At 36.7% G+C, this 19,971-nt stretch overlaps 1 protein-coding gene across 1 annotated transcript in view; it reads right to left on the bottom strand.

The window, feature by feature from the left end:
• The window catches only part of CRACR2A (calcium release activated channel regulator 2A), a 219,174-nt gene that overhangs the window by 23,751 nt on the left and 175,452 nt on the right, over positions 1-19,971 (bottom strand). Inside the window, exons 12-13 of the mRNA XM_051963345.1 lie at positions 6,318-6,624; positions 3,390-3,522 (exon numbers count right to left, since the gene is read on the bottom strand). Of these exons, the coding sequence (XP_051819305.1) occupies positions 3,390-3,522; positions 6,318-6,624 (440 nt within the window). The remainder of the gene's footprint in view (positions 1-3,389; positions 3,523-6,317; positions 6,625-19,971) is intronic.

Genomic DNA, 19,971 nt, shown 5'->3' with positions numbered 1-19,971 from the left:
GTTTTCATGTTCATCACCCTATATGATCATCAAAATTCCCTTTTGAAGGAGATAGGCTAGATATCAACCAATGCCCATTTGAGATGAAGAAACTGAGGCTGAGGGAGGCTGTGATTTGATAGGGTCTCCAGACTCTTGCCCAGTGTCCTGTTCTTTGCAGTAGAAAACTAGTATGGGGTGGACTAGGAAACCTGAGGTCTTGACCCAGCCCTTCCATTTGTTAACTCTTGTGAATCTTAGGCAAATCAATCTCTTCTTTCCGTATCTGTTTTTTCATCTGTAGGATGGAAATAGTAATAGTTGTACTATTATTATAACTCACAGGGCTTTTGTGAGGGCCAGAAAATATGTATATGAAGCTCTAGACAAATGTTATTTTAGTCTGCTGCAGTGAAAGAATTCACTGAGCTCTGTTTTTTTTTAATTTTTCTTTTTTAATTGGGAAATCTCAGGGCTAACTGCTCATTAGCAAAGTAATTTAAAATGGACTGGGAAATGAATTCAAAGTTAGTTTAATTTTTTTTGGCTAAAAGTCCCAGAATCTAAGAAAGTTAGGTTCTTAGTGTTCTCTTAGGGCCCTCTTCTCTCTTCCTGAAGTAAAGGCAGCCTATGTGCAGGGCTGTCACCAGGAACAGGTGTTGAATAAAGGGAAGCAACAGGCAGAGAGAAGCCATGTATTCAGAGCATCTAAGAATAGCTGAGGTGAAAGTTAGTTTAAGCACAAGTAAAGCCTAGAGAAAAGCTGTGACTTACAAGATCATACTATGAGGGAATGGCACACTGGGGACTTGTTCATTGCCTACAGAGTTTTGTTCCCACACTTGGAACTTATCTTGGAAACTGGACCACAAGTTCTAAGCCCATTAGAGTATAGAATACTCCATATTCTATATAGAGTATAGAAATAAATTCTTTACTGCAGGTGCTCCAAAAGATTCTCTGGTGAAAATCCAATGGGTTTTTGCTTTTTATTCATCCAATTGGCTAGTCAAACAATCACTCAAAAACATAAATCTGAAACCAGAGCCCAAGAGTGACTGGAGCAGAATGTTAGAGTAGTTAAGGAGTTTACTAAGTAATGTTAAAAAGGCAGACTGATTAATATGGGACCAGAGAAGGTTGGCTAAACAATTTAGTGGTAGAATTTTGATTCTATTGCAATTGTCAACAATGATAGAAATCATGGAGGGAAAGATTGAATTAGTGTTTGACTGGTAGACTGCAAAGGAATGGTGAGTTTCATTCAGGAAAGCTTTGCAAAAGTGGATCTCATGATACAATTTAAGTAAAGGGAAATTTTCAGCATTTTGTTGTGAAGAATAGTGGGCATGAATGTGGTGATCCAGGACAATTCCAATAGATGGAAAATGCCATCTGCATCTAGAGAGAGAACTATGGAAACTGAATGTGGATCAAAGCATAGTATTTTCACCTATTTTTGTTATTTGTTTCTTTTTTCTTTCTTGTGTTTTTCTCCTTTTAGTTTGATTTTTCTTGCACAACATGATAAATATGGAAATATATTTAGAGGGACTGTATATGTTTAACGAATATCAGATTGCTTACTGTCTTGGGGACAGAAAGGGGGGAGGAAGAAAAAATCTGGAGCATAAAATCTTACAAAAATGAATGTTGAAAACTGTCTTTGCCTGTATTTGGAAAAATAAAATACTATTGAGAAAGAAAAAAAAGAATAGTGGGCACGGAAAAAGTCCTAAGTCTAGAATTGAGGTCTGGGTATAAATCCCAGCTCTTACATTCATGAACTATGTGACAATGGGGGAATCATTCTGAGCCTTAGTTTCTTCATCTGGAAAAGGGTGATAATGATATTTGTCCCATTTGTTTCACACAAGGTTTGTTATAAGGAAAGGACTTTATAATGTAAAATTTAATATAAATGTGAATTGTCATTATTTAAAAGACAGAGAGAAAACAGTTATTTCAAACATGGCTTACCCTAGGTGATTCTCTGCCATTACTGAAAAACAATAGATTAAAACAAATCCATCAAGTACAATGCCATCACTTTACAGATAAGGAGATAAAGGTCCAGCTAGGATAAATCATTCACTTAAGGTCACAAAGATATAAGTGACAGAGGCTTCAGTTGAACCAAATTTTCTGACTTCAATTTGGAAGACTTCTGATTTTTCTGTGTCTGTTTTTTTTCAGACTTCAATTCAAAAGATCTTTCTGAACCCCATACTTTCAGACAACTCTCAACAATAATGGGGATGGAGCAAACCAAATGAAAGAATCAGTTCTTGAAGATGAATAAAGGACTTGGTCAAAGAGAATTTTTAAAAAAGAGAAAAATAACTGTTTTCCAAGTTCAGTGAGGATAGAACAAGGAGGAATCCTAAACTTTGGAGGGAATAGTGTTAGAATGAAAGAAGGCAAGGTCAATTAGAAACATTGGACGTAATACATGAGGATGGATGTTGGAATCTTCATCACAGGACAGGGCAAACAAGATCCCATTGGTGGTCAGTGACAGAGCTAGGATTTGAATCAAGATACACAGAATCCACATCCTCTCAGTGCACCAAATTGGGCATTGAAAAATGCCTTCTTGGTGTTGAAGATTTAGGCGTAGAAAATCATCAAACCCAACCTCTTTATTTCTCAAATAAAGAGATGAAGTGACTTTTGCCCAAAGGTCACAGGGGAGCATGAAAGCAGAGGACTTTGAGAACCTCCAATGTCGAGAGGAGTTCAGATGAAGAACCTTTGTCCATTTCAAGTTTGCCTAGAGCTGGTCCTGTTATCTCTAAGAGATAAGTGGCTCAAGATTATTTTGCTATATAATTAACATAAGGCAAAATGGTACAATGGAAAGGGACCTGGACTTTAGCTCAAACCCTGACACTATTAAATACATTATTTAATTTATCTTAGTATCTGTTTCCTCACCTACAAAATGAGAATATTTGAATATATATATTCCACAAGGTTCTTCCAAAGTCTAAAGTTTTTTTTATTCTATTATTCCATGCTCGATCATTTAATGGAGGAACTCATCTTACTCATCCTGTACCCATTATGTTCCACCTATCAAGCAACTAAGCTGAAAAGACAAGGCTGTCAGCACCTCCACTCAAACCACTCCCCACATCTGCCCTGGTTTTCTGACTCCAAATCCAGCTGAAAGGTTCATCCTAGGGTCCCATGCTCCTTCAGTACTTTGCTAGGCACTGGAGTAAATGACAAAAAAAGAAATGGTTCTTGCCTTCAAGGAATTTACATTCTACTTAGGGTGAGGGGAAATGTGATAAATATAAAAAAGAGATTTCATCATGAAAATTTGAGCTAGGAAAGAAGTCACATCCTCTAAAAAAGGAAGACAATTTCAAGCAGTGAAACAACTGTTATGGGGAGCAACTCACCAACAGTAGCGGATGTGCTTGGGCAGAATCGGTCTTCACAAAACCTCCTCATAAATGATGACTTCCCCACACTAGAATTGCCCACAAATATAATCTTGAAAAGCCGATCTGGGGAGTTGGAAGAGCTGTTCTCCTATAAAGAAGTACACAGGTCTGCCTACTGCTTAGAAAGCCATTTAGCCCACCCATCACCCTGTCAAGCCTTCCCATATGTGCAGATCTGTGTGAGGGAATGAAAGCTGAATTTAGAGCCGGAGAACCAAGCTGTGAATCCTTGCTCTGCCACTTATTACCCAGAGTGACCTCGGACAACCTCCTGTAGACTTCAGCTTCATTATCTCTAAATTGAGGGACTTTGAGTAGATGATAAACAGTCGTTTCTTGTTCTAATTCCTGGGAATATTCCATAAAGATTCCTAGATCCCAGCATCAATCCATAAAATGAGCATGGAGAGAACAGGGGCTGAAGGAGGACTTGGTTGCTAATATGGCAAGCTCTAGCCTCCAGGACTAAATTATTTTTGGCCTTAGAATATTAAAACACTCTAAAGTGTGGGAGAAAGGGAGGGAGAGAAATTGTTCAGTCCTGCCTCAGATATCACAGATAGCTTTTTCATTGTAGGATGCTGGGTGATAAGGAAGAAGAGATGTTCTTATCTATATTACTAGGGACTGAAGGGCAAGGGATCTCTATTCCCACCTTAACAAAGAAGCAGTGAATTGTATGCAGCCCTTATTAGGGGGCAGCTTGCTGGTACAGTATCAGGTCTCAAGTCAAGAAGACCTGAGTTTAAAAGGACACTTATTAATTACATTATCCTAGGCAAGTCATTTAACATGTGTTTGCCTCAGTTTATCATCTATAAAGTGGGTAATGATAGCATGAGGTTTGATGTGAGCATCAAATGAGACAAATTACTGGAGTTAGGAAGACTCAACTTCAAATTCAGCTTATGATATTTAACAGTTGTATGACCCTGGGCATGTCACTGAACCTATTTATTCAGGTTGCTCGTCTGTAAAATGGGGATATCATAGCAACAGGGTTGTTATTATCAAATGAGATAATTATAAAGCACTTAGCCCAGTGACTTGCACATAATAAGCCCTATATACAGGTTATTGTTATCATTATTATTATTACTAGTTATGTAAAGTGACTTCTAACACCTTTAATTTCCTCACTTATGAAATTGGGTGTAAAACCCTTATACTATCTACTTCATAGAGTTGTAATGAGGAAAATATTCTATAAATCTTAAAGCATTATAGATATGAATAATTATTATGATTATTAGAGATCTTCCCTCTTCCATTGTACCCTGTTTTAGTTTGGAATGGAGCTTTTTAATCTGGAGTCCACCAAGTTATTTCTGAAAAAAATTTGATAATTATGTTTTAATATAAATGTTATTTTTTGTAATGTTATATAATTTTTGTAGATATTTAAAGGCATTCTTCTGACAAGGGATCCATAGTCTTTACCAGATTGCCAAAGGAGCCCATAACAGTTTTTTTTTTTTAATGGCGTAATTAGAAATTCTTCATCTTCCTTGCAAACAGTCAGGATAGGAAAGGTTAGGTAAGTCACTCTAATTCTAAATTAATCCCATCCAGTCTTGAGTTCAGTAGAAACAAGGGGGTGGAATATAGCTTTTCCTGTACATTTTTCACATGAGGAAACTGAGACCCAGAGTAGGAAAACAAAATGACTAAAATGGCATATAGGAAATTATTGGCAAAACTGAACTTGGAGGAAAAAAAGGAATGTTAACTCAGGGCTTTTTCTACTAGTCTACACATCCTAATCAGAAAGCTGATTACTCACTCAGTAATTATGCCTCTGAGTTCAAGCATAATACTTCCTGAATAAATGAGAAACCTCTTTTGGATGTACTTAAAAGTGGATTTGGTGGAATTAACTCCTCTCATTAAAAAAATCTGTAATATGACAGTAAATGTACTTGAATTGTAGAAAAAATCATCAGCCTTTTGGGGAGAAATCAGTACTTAGGAAAGAATTCAAGGTCAGTCACGGAGACAAAACACTTCCTCAATGGGGGCCTCACCTCAGACTCCCCACCTTCTATTTTATCTTAATTCATCTAAGTTCAGAAGGACTAACTTTCATCCCACAAGCATTATTCCATCATTCATTGTCATCACATTTCAAACAAAAAGCTCAATAACTGATTTTATAATTTTTCCACACTATTTGCTACAAGCCAAATTCTCAACACTCTTCAAGTGCTTAGAATCAGAGAGTGTAGAGCATAAGGGAACTTGAAGGTCATTTATTACAACCTTTTCATTTTACAGATAAGAAGATTAGGTTGAGAGAAGGGAAATGACTATTTCCAAGTCTCCCTGACAGCTCCTGCCCCAATTGTTGCTTGAACATGATAATTGTGGAAATACCTATAGAAGAATTGCACATGTTTAACATGTATTGTATTATTTGCCATCTAGGGAAAGAGGTGGGGGAAAGGGAGGGAAAAAATTTGGAACACAAGGTTTTGCAAGAATGAATGTTGAAAAATATATATATACATATATATTAAAAATAAAAAGCTTTAATAAAAAATAAATAAAAAGAAAAAAGTTTCAAGTTTAAAGAACTTTCCCGTAATCTTACAATCAGAACATTTCAAAGATAGGGCTAAAGTCTGTATTGTGAGACCCATTCTCTAGCCACTATATTACATTGCCTTTCTGAGATTGTTAGTAATAATCACTTGAATGTGAAATATAAGGAAGCTCTATGGGAAACCTGAAGGGTAAATGATTCATGAGGCACATAAGGATGGCACATGCATGGCTACATTCAGTGGAATTCTTGTGTGGTCCTTTGCAATTGGGATGACTGTTATGGAACATAAGCAGAAGATGATGGTGTATTAAAATTAGCAACATAAAATATCCTCTTACATGGATCCCTGTTTCTTTCCCTACTGGCTGCCCTCGAGGAGATGTGGGTTCCAAGGATGGGGCTTCCTGGTTCTTTTCCTCTTGATGCTGCCCAATGCGCTCCTCCTCTTCTGGACATCGACTCAGCTGTCCCTCAGAATGCCTATCCAGAATCTGAGGCAGGGGATCCTCCTCAATGGATATAATCCTCCGGAGAGCCCGAACACATGGTCCACTGGCCCCAGCATCCCCATCTGTGGTCCCATTCAGGCCAATGGAACTTCTCCTTCTTGAGATACTGAACACATCTTCCTCATCAGTTGATTGGCTATAAGGATGGGGCAGGGGAATAGAAAGAAAAAGAGAGAGGGAAGGAAGCACAGACATATAAATACATGAGTACAAGGAAATATGGGGACTGACTGGCAAACATGAGATTGGTAGGCTTAGTTGATCTCCCTACACACTACAAAGAAAAGATGAGAATAGCACTCGCTGAATTATAAATTTATAGAATACCAGAGTTGGAAGAAACCACAGAGGGTATCTAATTTAACCCTTAATAAAAGTATGTCCTTTCTGCAATAGCCCTGACATGGGAAATTTACTACCACATTAAAAAAAACAAAAACAAAAACCCCCCAAACTATTTATTCCATATTTAAATAATTCTACTTATTAGGAAGTTTTTCCCCCTGATATTTAGCCAAAATCTGACTCTGTGACTTCAAATTTCTGATCCTAATTGTGCTTCCTGGGGACAAGAGGAAAAAGTCTAATCCATATTCTAAATAATTCCTCTAAGCCTAGCTGCATGTTGGGTTAGTATCCTAGTGTCACTATGTATTAACTGACTTATTTAGAGAAAGTCAGACTCTCTGGGTCTCAGTTTCCTTATCTGTTAAATAAATCATTAGAACTAGATGAACTACCCTTCTAGTTGTAATCACTTTGATGATGAGCAACTCCAGTAAAACAGCAGATTACAAAAAAACTGACAAAAATCAACAGCATTTCTATACAGCAATAACAAAATCCAGTAGGGAATAATACAAAGAGAAGTCTGATTAAAAATAATTACAAAATTCATAAAGTATCTAAGAGTCAATTTAAACACAATCAATACCTGTAGAGATATAATTACAAAATACTCCTTAAAGAATTAAAGAAATAACTTACTTAACTGAAGGGATATTCAGTACTCAAACGTGGGCCATGCCATTATAATAAAAATCACAATACACCAAAATTAGTTTATAGATTTAATGCTATATCAATTAAAACATCAAGGGTATATTTTACAGATATAGACAAAGTAATAACATTTATTTGGAAAAATGAAAGAGCCATAAAATCAAGGGAAATATTTTTAAAGTAGAAAAGTAATGAGGAAATAAGCACTTCCAGACTTCAAACTACATTCTAAAATTGTAATTATTAAAAATATTTAGTACTGGTTAAAAAAATAGAAAGGCAGTTTATTGGAATTGACAAAATGAGGAAGAAACAGAAATAACAAGACTCAATAGTTTAGTGTTTGATAAACCTAAAGAATAAATTATTTAGGGGAAAAAACTTATTTGGCAAGAATTGCTAGAAAAGATGGCAAGCAACCTGGCACAAATTAGTTTTAGAACAACGTCTTATATCAAACTAAAACAAACGTACAATGGATGTGACTTGAATCTTAAATATGTCATATCATAAAATAATGTGAAGGCAGCCAGATCAAGTACCTTCCATATTTAGGGGTATGGGATTAATTATTAACAAATAAGGAATAAAGGCAAATATAAAAGATAAAGTAGATAATTTTGATTATATCAAATTGAAAACCTTTTGTAGAAACAAAACTAAAGTAACAATAATAAGAAGGGGTGTTGAGTAGAAAATTATCTCTAATAAAGGGCTGATATCCAGGACATGTAGGCAACTATCAGAAATAGGTAAGACAAAAATTCATCCCCAATTGATGTGAACAAACAATTCTTCAAAGAAGAATTACAAACTATTAATAACCATATGACAAAATGCTTCACATCCTTGAAAATAAATGAAATGTAATTCAAAACAATCTTGAATTTTCAGTTTACATTTTATAAAATGACTAAGATGACAAAATGGGAATAGTCAATGTTGGGTATATTGTGGAAAGGTGGCCACATTGATATACTATTGGTGGAACTGTGAATTGATCTAACTATTCTGGAAAATAATTTAAAATTATCTGAAAACAAGGGAGGAAATAAGCACTTATTATATGTCAAGCACTGTGTGCTGAGCACTTTACAAATTCATTTAATCCTCATTTCAGCCCTGGGAGGTAGATGCTATTATTATCCCTATTTTACTTGCCCAAAGTCACATAGCTCAAAAAAGTATGAAGCAAAATCTGCACTCAGGTATTCCTGACTCCAAAGTACAGAATTCCACCCACTTAATTGACTCTAATACTAGTGCAGACTTTACTACTACTAATATCACTACAAATAATAGTATAAGAACCTTTCAGGGCTTCTTTAATGAGAAGGCTAATTCAATAACAGTGACATGAGGTAAAAGAGAAAAATAAAGGTTTCTGAATAATTATTATTCTAAATAATCAAAAACTTTGTTCTGTGTTGACAAGTGTCAAGTGGAAGAAGACTGAAAAAGTAGAAAAGGGGCAAGAGCATTGAAAGCCAAATAGAGAATTCTGTATTTGATCCTATAAGTAATAGGAAGCCCCTGGAGTTGATTGAATGTTAGATAACATGATTAGATATGTGCTTTAGGAAAATCACTTGTAGCTGAATGGAAGATGGAATGAAGCAAGGAGATACTTGAAGTAGATAAGCCATTGCAACAATCAAGGCGTGAGATGTTAAGAGCTTGCAATGGAATGGTAGCAGTGTCACGGAGAGAAGAGGACTTATTTCAGGGATGTTGCAAAGGCGAGATTGATAAATCTTGGATATGGGAGTGAGAGACAGTCAGGAATCCAAGGTGTGAGCCTGAGCCACTTGAAGAGGACCATGATCTCAGGGAAGGGATGTTATGACATGTAAGTGACTTGGATTTAAGTGAGGATGAGTTGTGCAATGTCAACAGCTTCACTTTCTCCTCTAGAGCTCTCGGGATCCAGTAGTCAGATATGGATCAGGACCCTGGACATGGCCGTCTGCTGCCCTCTATTGGGAAGGTAAAATGAGGGGAGGATTTGGGGGAAAGATAAAGAGTTCCCGTATTGTTTTGTACGAATAAAAAAATGCCTCTATCAGGACATCACAACAACTCCTCTGAAACTTAAAAGAGTTGCATGGGGTACCAGAGATTAAGTGATTTGCCAGCAAGGGTCATGTATTCATTATGTGTGCAAAAGACTTAAGTTCAGGACTTCCCAGATCTTTTTGAACTATGGCTGCTCAAGTCATTGAAATAGAAGATACTTTGAGGATGTAATAGAAAGGGCATAGGATTTGGTGTCAAGGGATATGAGTTTTGAATGCTGAATAATATGTATCATCTTAGGCAAGTCACTTTGTCTCTCTAGGTCATAGGTTACTCGTTTGAAGAATTAAAAAGAATTGTACTTAATCAATGTTTCATATTAATCAGTGATTTGTAATGTAGGGCCTGTATACTTAAAAAATTAGTTTGATGATTATTTCTTTTTAAAATAATAACTTTTCATTTTTCAAATACATGCAAAGTTAGTTTGCAACATTTATCCTGGAAAAACCTTGTGTTTCAAATTTTTCTCCTTCCCTCTTCATTTCTCCTCTCCTCCAGATAGCAAGCAATCCAATATATGTTAAACATGTGCAATTCTTCTAAACATATTTCTACATTTATCATGCTGCACAAGAAAAATCAGATCAAAAGGGGAAAAAATGAGAAAAAAAGAACTAAGCAAACAACAACAACAAAAGTGAAAATACTATCCTTTGATCCACATTTAGTCACTTTGCATTCCAAGTCTATTGGAATCCCCCCATTGTTGAAAAAAGTCATCACAGTTGATCATCATCTAATCTTGTTATTGTGAATAATGTTTTATTGGTTCTACTCATTTCACTTAACTTGATGATTGTTTCAATATTATTGGTCCCTTTTGTATTTCTATGTAGTTTTGGTTTTTTTTTAATGGACTTTAGAAAGCATTATTTGGAGAAGGGCAGCTAAGTGAATATCGGGCCCGACTCATGTTTCTGAGTTCAAATCTGGCTCAGAAAGATACTGAGCGGTCCTGAATAAGTCACTTAAGCCCATTTGCCTCCATTTCTTCATGTGTAAAATGAGCTGGAAAAGAATTTCCAAACCACTCCAGTATCCAGTAGCCATTGACACAACATTCTGAGAAGTAGTGCATAGGATTCACCAGACTGCCAATGGGGTCCATGACCCCAAAAAAGATTAAGAACTCATGGACCAAATGATTTACAATGTCCTTGGCAGTGATTAATTCCTCTGATTCTATCATTCCAACAGGTAGGTGGGGAATCCCTTCTTTACTAGCCTTGCAGCTCCAGGCTGACCATTGCTACAAACAAGACCAAATCAGGGCTACATCTCACAAACAAAAGCTTGGGGGGAGCAGATATAATAGAAGGACCAAGAGCAGTCTTCTTGGGATTTGTGAGGAGATATAAGATTAGGTCAGAGATCAAAGTGGAATCCCTTGATTCCTATCCTGCCCTGGTGTGAAAATGTTAACCAACCAGGCTATCAATATCAAGTTCAGTTTTGAGGGAGAAGTAACAGATTTCAGTTCTAGAATTGAAATTCATTATGCAGGCAGTGAATGTTCAGCTGCTTGGCACAAATCACAGTGTACCACAGGCAAGTAGGCAGGGGGGCTATTTTCTAGGCTGCCAAGTGGGTGGTTAGTTCTGAGAATGGAACATTAGTAACACTAAGATTCCATGTTATATACAGAAGCTCTGCTGGGCTTGGGGGGCAGTCTTGTGATTGAGAATGGTCCATTGGCCAAAGGGATGCTCGGCATCAAGCTTAAAATCTGCATCTTATTTTTCTCTGTTCTCTTTCAGTTTCTTCCCTCTATAAGACTAAGATAAAAGGGAACAAGTAAGGAAGGCAGGTAGGAACACTGAGTATAATTGCTCTAGGCTTCCCTTGAATCTCGGTGAGTAGAGGTAATACTCAAAAAGGCAAATGTGTGGCCTAATGATAATAATAGATAGAATGCTCGACTTGGAGTCAGAAAATCCCAAGTTCACATCCATCTTCAGACATGAGCTGTGTCATATGACCTCAGTCACAACTTCTGTCTGCCTCAATTTCTTTATCTATAAAATAGGGATAATAACAGCATGTGCCTTCCAGGATTGTTGTGAGATTAAAATGAGATACTATCTGTAAACAGCTTAAGTAAAAATTTAAAGTGCAATATAAATGTTAGCTTGGTAGCAGGAGTAATGGTACTACTGATGATGATGATGATGATGATGACGATGATGATGATGATGATATGATAAATGTAGGTATGACTATTGCCAAAATAGTTTGTATTTTAGAGTTAGAGCATAAGCCTGAAAACACTTCTTGTCTCTCTTGAAAAGGATATTATGGAGCTTGTGCACAGAGAAAACTATGAATTAAATAAAATAGGAATACATAAGAAACTTAAATCAAGAATATGCTAGACTTGGCTTTCAGTTAGAAGAAGTGGGTTCTATCCCTGCTCTGCTATTAACCAGGTGGGTAACTTTGAGCAAATGATTTTATTTCCCTGGCCTTCAGTTTTTTCATCTGTAAAATTAGGGGGTTGGGCCAAAGTGGGGAATCTTGACATTTTTGTTTGTGTCATGAATCCTTTCAGAAATCCTAGAGAGGCTATCTTTTAAGTTAAGTGACTTTCCCAGGGTCACACAACCAGGAAGTGTTAAGTCTTTGAGGTCAGATTTGAACTCAGGTCTTCCTGACTTCAGGGCTGGTGCTCTAACCACTGCACCACCCAGCTGCCCCTGAGAGGCCTATCAAATGTAATTCAATATATAAAAATTATTTAGCAAACTACCTGGTATATTGTAGGTACTAAATAAAGGCCTTCTCTTCCCTCCTTCATATAGATCCTTTTTAAATGTATAAAATATCTAAATAAAATGTAAATTTTTTTTAAATGTATAAAATAAAATACATAGAATTTAAAAAGAAAACTAATTAGATTCAAATACAGTTATGAAAAAAAAATTAGTGGACCTCAGATTAATGGCCGCTGACTTAGAAGATCTCTAAAATTCCTGCATTCTATGATTCAAGGATACCAAAGAAAGAGGATGAGAGAGGAAAAAAAAATATGAAGGAGAGAAAGGATGTAACAAGACAGGGAAGAAAATGAAAGAGGGATATCTGAGATATATGCCATGCCTATAATATATAGTAAATGTATATTATATAACATATCATATTTAAGAAAGAAAAGAAATAAGTTCTCTCTTTGTCTCTCTCTTCTTCCCTCCCTTTCTCTCTCTCTCTCTCTCTCTCTCTCTCTCTCTCTCTCTCTCATACACACACACACACACACACACACACACACACACACTCCTTTTTCTCCTGCCCTGACATATAATATGCATTACTACTAAAGACAACACCATCTACAACGTAGGGAGAAAATCAGTGTGTAGTCATATAGCTGATTCACAATTCTATTAGGAACAATTCTATTAGGAATTAGGAATTCTATTAGGAAAAAGTCAGACTGTTCCTTCACTGCAAGTGTCAGCATTCAGAAGATGAACCTATGCTGTGGAGGAATGAATCTTAGCCTAGGAATCAAGTGATATTGGTGTAAATATCAATTACATGAACTTTAGTAAATGGCCTCATTTCCCTAGGCTTCAGCTTCCTCATCTATTAAACAAAGGGGTAGACTAGCCAACTGTGGTGTTCTTCTTTTTCTATAATATAATCGTTCTCTCTGAGAGCAGGTTTCTTGGGGAGGTAGCCCTAGTATCAGTTCAGATCAATAATCATCCCAAATGCAGCCAGGGATTAAAGTACAGTCTTTTATTGTCTCTTCCAAAATCTTATCTTCTTCACTTGGGGCTTGACTAGTTTTCTGGAGGCCTTCTCTCTCCTTGGTTCCAAGAGCTCTTGCCACTAGTCCTTTGCCTCTGCTCCCTTCAGCCTCCAGACAGCACAAAGGTGGAAGATAGAATGAATCTCTTTTGCCTCCGAGAGAGGACTTCTGGCTCTCAATCTCCCAGAGTGCTCCTTCCGAGTCTTGTCTCCTTGCCTGGCCCTAGGCAGCTTTCTTTAAAGCCTTTCAGACCAGCCTTGGTCTCAGTGGGGCAAGTTCAGGAGCCCAGCCACCACAATGGTGTGAGATGAAGTGAATGAATCTGATTCCACCTCCGAGAGTGGGCTTGTGGGCTTCCTTCCAGAGTCCTCCTGTGTCTGTCCCAGACTGCCTCTGTGTTTGTCCCGGAGTGCTCTCTGGCCCTAAGAGCTTCTTGCTTATATGAGCTCTCTAAAGTTGTGAACACAAACATTGTTTCTATCAGTTCCACTTAATACCTTGTTTCTTCTGGCCCATAACATTTCCTTGAAAGATCAGATCAATCATACTGAACCATGCTAAATTAGATAATTATTGTCTCTATCAACTCTAATGAGTTAACACTTTGTAAGGATTCCAACAGATAACTACTTAGATATCTACACTTTCTTAAAAACTTTGAAACTAGGATACAATTTGGTTGTAAAAATCTATAAAAAGTGAAGCATATGGAAAATTCAAACATTTCTATTTGCTTATGGGTACTAATAGGGATAGGACTAATTAGAAATAGAGATAAGAAATAGAGGTGGAATGTCATTGCAACAGAGACATCCTCAGAAACTCTTGCCTTACAGGCAGACTGATGCCTTCTCTACAACTTAAGAGTTTTGGATACCCCTCTAACTCACTGAGAGTGACTTGGCCAAGATCTCAAAGTTAGCATTGGACCAATAATTGTCATTACTGGACACAAAGAATTTTGTTCAAAACAGATCTTTGAGAGAAGTGATTCTTTTTCTATTATATCAATTACCAATTATAAAACTGGGTTCCAGGTTTTCTTTCTCTATTTCCTCATTCAATGACCTGTCTCTCTAGTCCAGTCAGTCAGTCTCTTAAGGACTTTGCTGATAGATGAAATTGTCCAATTTTTCCCAGAACATGGTCTTTTGTCTTGGGCAGGACCCCACCCAACTAGGAGAACTTACTTCTGTATAGAATGTAAATAGAACCTAATCTAGGTAAATTCCAGCTCCAAAACTTTGAGCTATGCCCTTGTACCCACCCTGAACTTTAAAGTAATCTAACACTTGAGAGTGAAAACCAACCAGACTGGTCTGGGTGAAGTTGGATGGATTCCTTTCTTCAGATTGCTGAAGGGAACTGAGTCTGAAAATCAAAGCACATTCTCAGCTGGAAGAGCTGAATACTTTGAACCCAATTTCTCATTAATATGCCCACCCCCTCATTAATTGTTCACCAATCAGAGTTGATTTTTCCTGTCAGGGGCATTCCCTGTCAAAAAATATATAAAACTTTAGATGTTTCTGGTTATGGAGAGAAACCACTGAGTCTCAATTTATTATCAGCTAGCTTAATTGATAAATTGATTATTATTAACTACCCAGAAACTCTGTCTTGGGCTTTTAATTTGTCTTTTTGGCATCCATCTTAAAGGGAACTAGAGCTCTGTAACCCAGATTCTAATCAGAAAACTCACCTATATTGTTCTGAGCCCAAGTGGAAAATTTGTCCACAAGGGGGAACTTTCAGTTAGAACTCTGTGATTTGACTCTTTCTCCCTGTTACCAGCAGTTAGATTTTCTTTGGGGAAGTTTATATGACCCATGTCTGTTTTAAGTGTTTCTTATAAGTAGAGTGGTTACATCAACAAAATATATTCTATTGATTGAAAAAGTTCTCCTTATCAGGGCTATAGGAATAAATTGAGAGATAACTTGTGCACATAAAATAATTGGGCTCTGCTTGGGAAACTTAGGATGTTCAATTCATATACTCTAGTCTGTGTTATAATAAAAAATTTTTTCAGGACTAGTAAGTGGCATGGACTTAAGGCCTTTTCAGAAAATTGATCCCTGCCATAGTTTAAGGGTACAGTTCTAGGAAGCCCCCCTCCCTCCTTGCTTGTGCCCTTGCTTAATCTTGCACAAACTGCTTTGTAATATATGGTCCCCCTGTTCTTGTACCCTGAGGGTGGAAAGGATCTTCATGACAGACTGTGAGCCTTGATACTAAGTCAGGGGCAGCTGGGGCCCAAGATATAGTAGTTTATTTTAGAGTATAAAAACCTTGCTCTGTTGTCTGTACTTTGTCTTCCTTTATTAGACTAAGATACTAATGAAGGTGATGTCCTTTTCTTGAAGGAACTGAATAAACTGCTTTCTGCTCTGGCTCTGAAAAATACCTAATTGAATTGTTTTGCATTAGTGATCACTATCCTACACGGTTTTCTGGGGGCTCATCCGGGATTTATGCTCTCTCACTGGCGACTCTCTTATCACTCCCAAAGGCAGGTATTTGTTGGGGGGAGCAGTTCCAATGATCTTTGAACTTGGAAGGGGAGATCCTGTTATGGGAAATAAGAGCCTGAAGAGAAAGGCTCGTCAGAGGAGAAACCAGAAGAAGCTCCAACAGACTAAGAGAGAGAAAATCCAGCCAGTATGTGAGAGGAACAGTCACACAAAGTATATACATATAACCACAAGAAAAGCTGAATGGAGGTCCTGGGATCCTTATGGTGATCCAGTGAAAGGGACAAAACCTAGGAAGTCCCTCTGGGTGACTGAGGAAAGGGAGCAACCCCTCTGTAATTGGCCTGTAAAGAAGAGGATCCTTCCCGAATTCAGTATTGGAGCATGAACTTAAGAAACAATTTGAAAATTGGAATGAGCCCACTAGGTATAAATGTAAAAATAAGAAGAAAAAGATAAAATACTGTTGCTCCATATGAAGAGAACATGATCTAGGAGGAGGTACTATTTGGCCTAAGTTCAAATCCTTCCAGGATTGGGTATGTCAAAAGTTAAATTCATATGTAAATGCTAGGGAGCCTTTCAATCCAGAAGAAAGCTCTTATGCAGTCCTTTAGGAATTTAAAAAACAGTTTGTGTTTGTGTGTGGGTGTGAGTCTATGTTTTGTCTTCTATGTTTTTCTCAGCTGAATTGCAAAGTAAAAGAAATGGCCATTTTGGCATTTAAAAGCATTTGTTTCATACATCATGATGCAAAATAACCTGAATTTTTCTTAAGCTTTCAAGCTTCTCTCCCTAGAGGGGACTGGGAATGACCAGGGCTGCTGCATGTGGATTTATGTGCAGTCCAGTCTCTCCAAAGAATGGTAGGCTGCCCTCAAACCCCACATTCTGGGAGTTAGCCTCATTTTCTCTCTAGATAGGTCCTTATGTTTCTTAATCCCTCAGAGTCCCAAAACTCTTCTCAAGGGACTCTGGGTACTGTAAAAGGATGTGACTTATCTCCATATGGCTTGGGGATTGCAGTCTACACAGGGAAGAGCCTAAAACTTAGGGAGGAGATAGAAGTCATAGCCATTTTGCTCCCAGAGGCCTATGTTTCCATCTCAGGTCTCATAGTTCATTTCAGAGATTTTGGGTGGTCTAGGAATTTTTGAGGGGGAAGAGGAATTTTCTCCAAAAAATATGACCTAAATTACTGTGTGTTTAAATTTCAGTGGTATATGATAGAATTACTTTCAACTGATGCATTTGGGAATAAGATTTTAGAAATATGTGTGCATTAATATTGTAGTATTGCTACTAGAAATTTAAATCTATATTTGAGTTGAAGTTTTTTAAAAATGGTTATTAAAACAAAGTTCTCTGCTAACTTACCTAAAGAGATCACATATTTATAGTCTCCTAATTAGATGAAATATGTTGCTTGCTAAATTGTATATTGGGTAATTTGTAAAAAAAATTATGAGTTATACTTTAAAATTTAGTCAGCTCTGCTGGACATATATATATATATGTGTGTGTGTATATATATATATATATATATATATATATATATACACATATATATATGTACACACACACACACACACACACACACACACACACACACACACACACATATATATATAACTTTTATGAAGTTATTTAGATAGTATCCATATTGTGAATCAAAGTTAAATAAAAAGGTGGTTTTAAAAACAAAGGACAAGAAAAATTGATTTGCAAAAGCAATTGATAATTTAAATGGAACATCCAGTTAGAATCTCACAAGCTAAAGTATTGATTTTTAATTTTTTTTAATTGGTATGATAAAATTGGAAACTTGACTGTAAAATTACATGAGATCCCTATCCATTCTTGTGATAGGCTATGTTATGCCTACTTGGCTATCACTTAATGAAAATTATGAAATTACTAATTAAGTTGTTTGGGGTTATTGTTGTAATATTGAAACCTAAAATTGTTAAGGATTATTAATCTTACAGGTTGTTGGAGAGAGAGGTATGTTGGAGGACACAGAGAGGAGCAGGATGTTTTGGCTGGTACCAAAAAATGTGGTTCTAGGATCCAAAAATGAATGAAATAGGAGAGCATAGAAAGGAGTTTTAATAATTAATGATGGAAAGGGCAAGTTCCTTAGTGGAACTTGTCATTTGCCAGGAGAAAGGAAGTATCTCCATAAGGTTGGTGCATGCCCTTAGCTGACAGGCTAACTCCTGAAAGAGACTTAGAACCCTAAAAAAGTTAGCTATAAGGAGGAGAAGTGGGATCTTAAAGCATAGTGCAGTTAGGAGAAACATCAAGTGGCATGGGGGAAAGGGAAGGGAAAGATCTGTTGGCTTGGGAAGGTGAGAAAACAAACCCACTCACTAGAGTTCACTCCCCCAACTTCTGCCACCCCTCTTGCTGGTTAAATGAAATAACTTTAATTGCTTCTATTGTTTAAAGGAATAGCTTACATTCACACAGTGCTAATAATTGAATGCCTGTTTTTATTTTTCAAGTCTGAGATTGTTTTAAGGAAAAGTCATTTGTGATGCTATATCAAAGGTTCTACCTCTTAGCAATGCAAGTAATTCCTAAGAGAAGTTTGTTAGATTTCTGACTGCAAATTCTCTGAAAGTGGTTATTTCAAAACTCATTCAGCAAATTATCTAATATTTATTAAGTGCATAATGGTCTTATTGTTTAATGAATATGATCTATACCTTTCTTGTTCTACAGGCATATGGAAAAGGTAGTTTAGGATTTAAAATCTTATTAGTGAAACTTGATATTTATTTGAAATCTCTTGAGAGTATAACTGTTATTGTCTTGAGTTTTGAATTTGGAAGTGATTATCTGATGAATTATTAAGTTACTAACCCACCATTTGAGAGGTGAATTGGCTAAAGTGGGATTGTTACCACATGACTGGTTGTCAATTGTGCTCTCAGATTGATGCCCTGAAGGATCAGTTTTGATGTTATTATCATCAGGCCCCTGCTTTTCCTCTGATGGCAAATTTCTATAATCAGAGTAAGTGGTCATTAGAAGCCAAAAGCACAGATCAAATATGTAATATTTTGCTGTTTCAATCTGAAAATATGTAGTCATCATCTCTTATAATTAGGTAAATGAGCATTTGGCCTGGTCATCTATCTGTTGCTAGATGTATATGTCTGTATGAAATAAATGTTAAAATGTAAATGTTAAAAACTGTCTGTGGGACCTGTTATTTTATTGATTGTTGAAAACTGAAACTAAAATATCTTTTGTATGGTTTAGAGAAAAGGATTTTGGTGTATTCAAGTTTTCTTAGAGGGATGTAACATGGAATATTTTGTTTCATCAATGGAAAAGTCACTTTTATTTATAATGTAGTCTCTTAAAAAGATGATGCCTAACTATTTATTTCAGATAAGTTACAAGAATACCTTCCAAGAATGACGGCTCTGCTCTTTGTACACTCACACACACTCTCTCTCTCTCTCTCTCTCTCTCTCTCTCTCTCTCTCTCTCTCTCTCTCTCTCTCTCTCTCTCTCTCTCTCTCTCTCTCTCTCTCTCTCAAGTTCTCTTAGGTTTGTTTTCTCCTAGACTTGGAACAGTTCACTTTCAAATGACCAGCACTTGACGGCTGTATTGACAAGTTTCAGGGGTATGACTCAACCCACTGGATCTTCAATCAGTTCAAGCTCCGTCAAATAAGACCCTGTAGGAAGACCCAGCTCAATGTCCATTCTCACTAGGAAGTAGTTTCAGAAGATGAGATCATTGTCCCTAAAAGACTTTGGGCCTTATTTGTTTGGGAAGGAACTGCAACTGGTGAATGGACTCCAAACTATCCAATGTCTGAGTGGGTTCCCTGTAAGGAGTCCATCAATCCTGTAAAGAGGGGGCAGATTATGTAAGATCAATGCTATTTCCCTGCTATCATAGTATTTGGGGCTTAAGATGGGAACAACAGGTTAAGATTTGGATTAATATTATTGGGAAAGGATATTGCATAAATTATTCAGTTTGATGCTTGTCAAATTATAGAATTGCAGAGGCTTGACAAGTAGGTACATTTGTGTCCTAAAAGAGAAAAAGGGTTTTATGGAAATGCTTATCCAATTTGGAATAATGTTTAGTTTGCTGCAAGGGCTAGACATTTAGAAAATGCAGATCATAGAGTAAGTTGGTTATACTTGT

The sequence above is a fragment of the Antechinus flavipes genome, chromosome 5 (genome assembly GCF_016432865.1).
Source record: "Antechinus flavipes isolate AdamAnt ecotype Samford, QLD, Australia chromosome 5, AdamAnt_v2, whole genome shotgun sequence".
NCBI classification, from domain to species: domain Eukaryota; kingdom Metazoa; phylum Chordata; class Mammalia; order Dasyuromorphia; family Dasyuridae; genus Antechinus; species Antechinus flavipes.
Note: the sequence above shows the minus strand (reverse complement) of the source record. Positions and strands in the feature narration are given on the sequence as shown.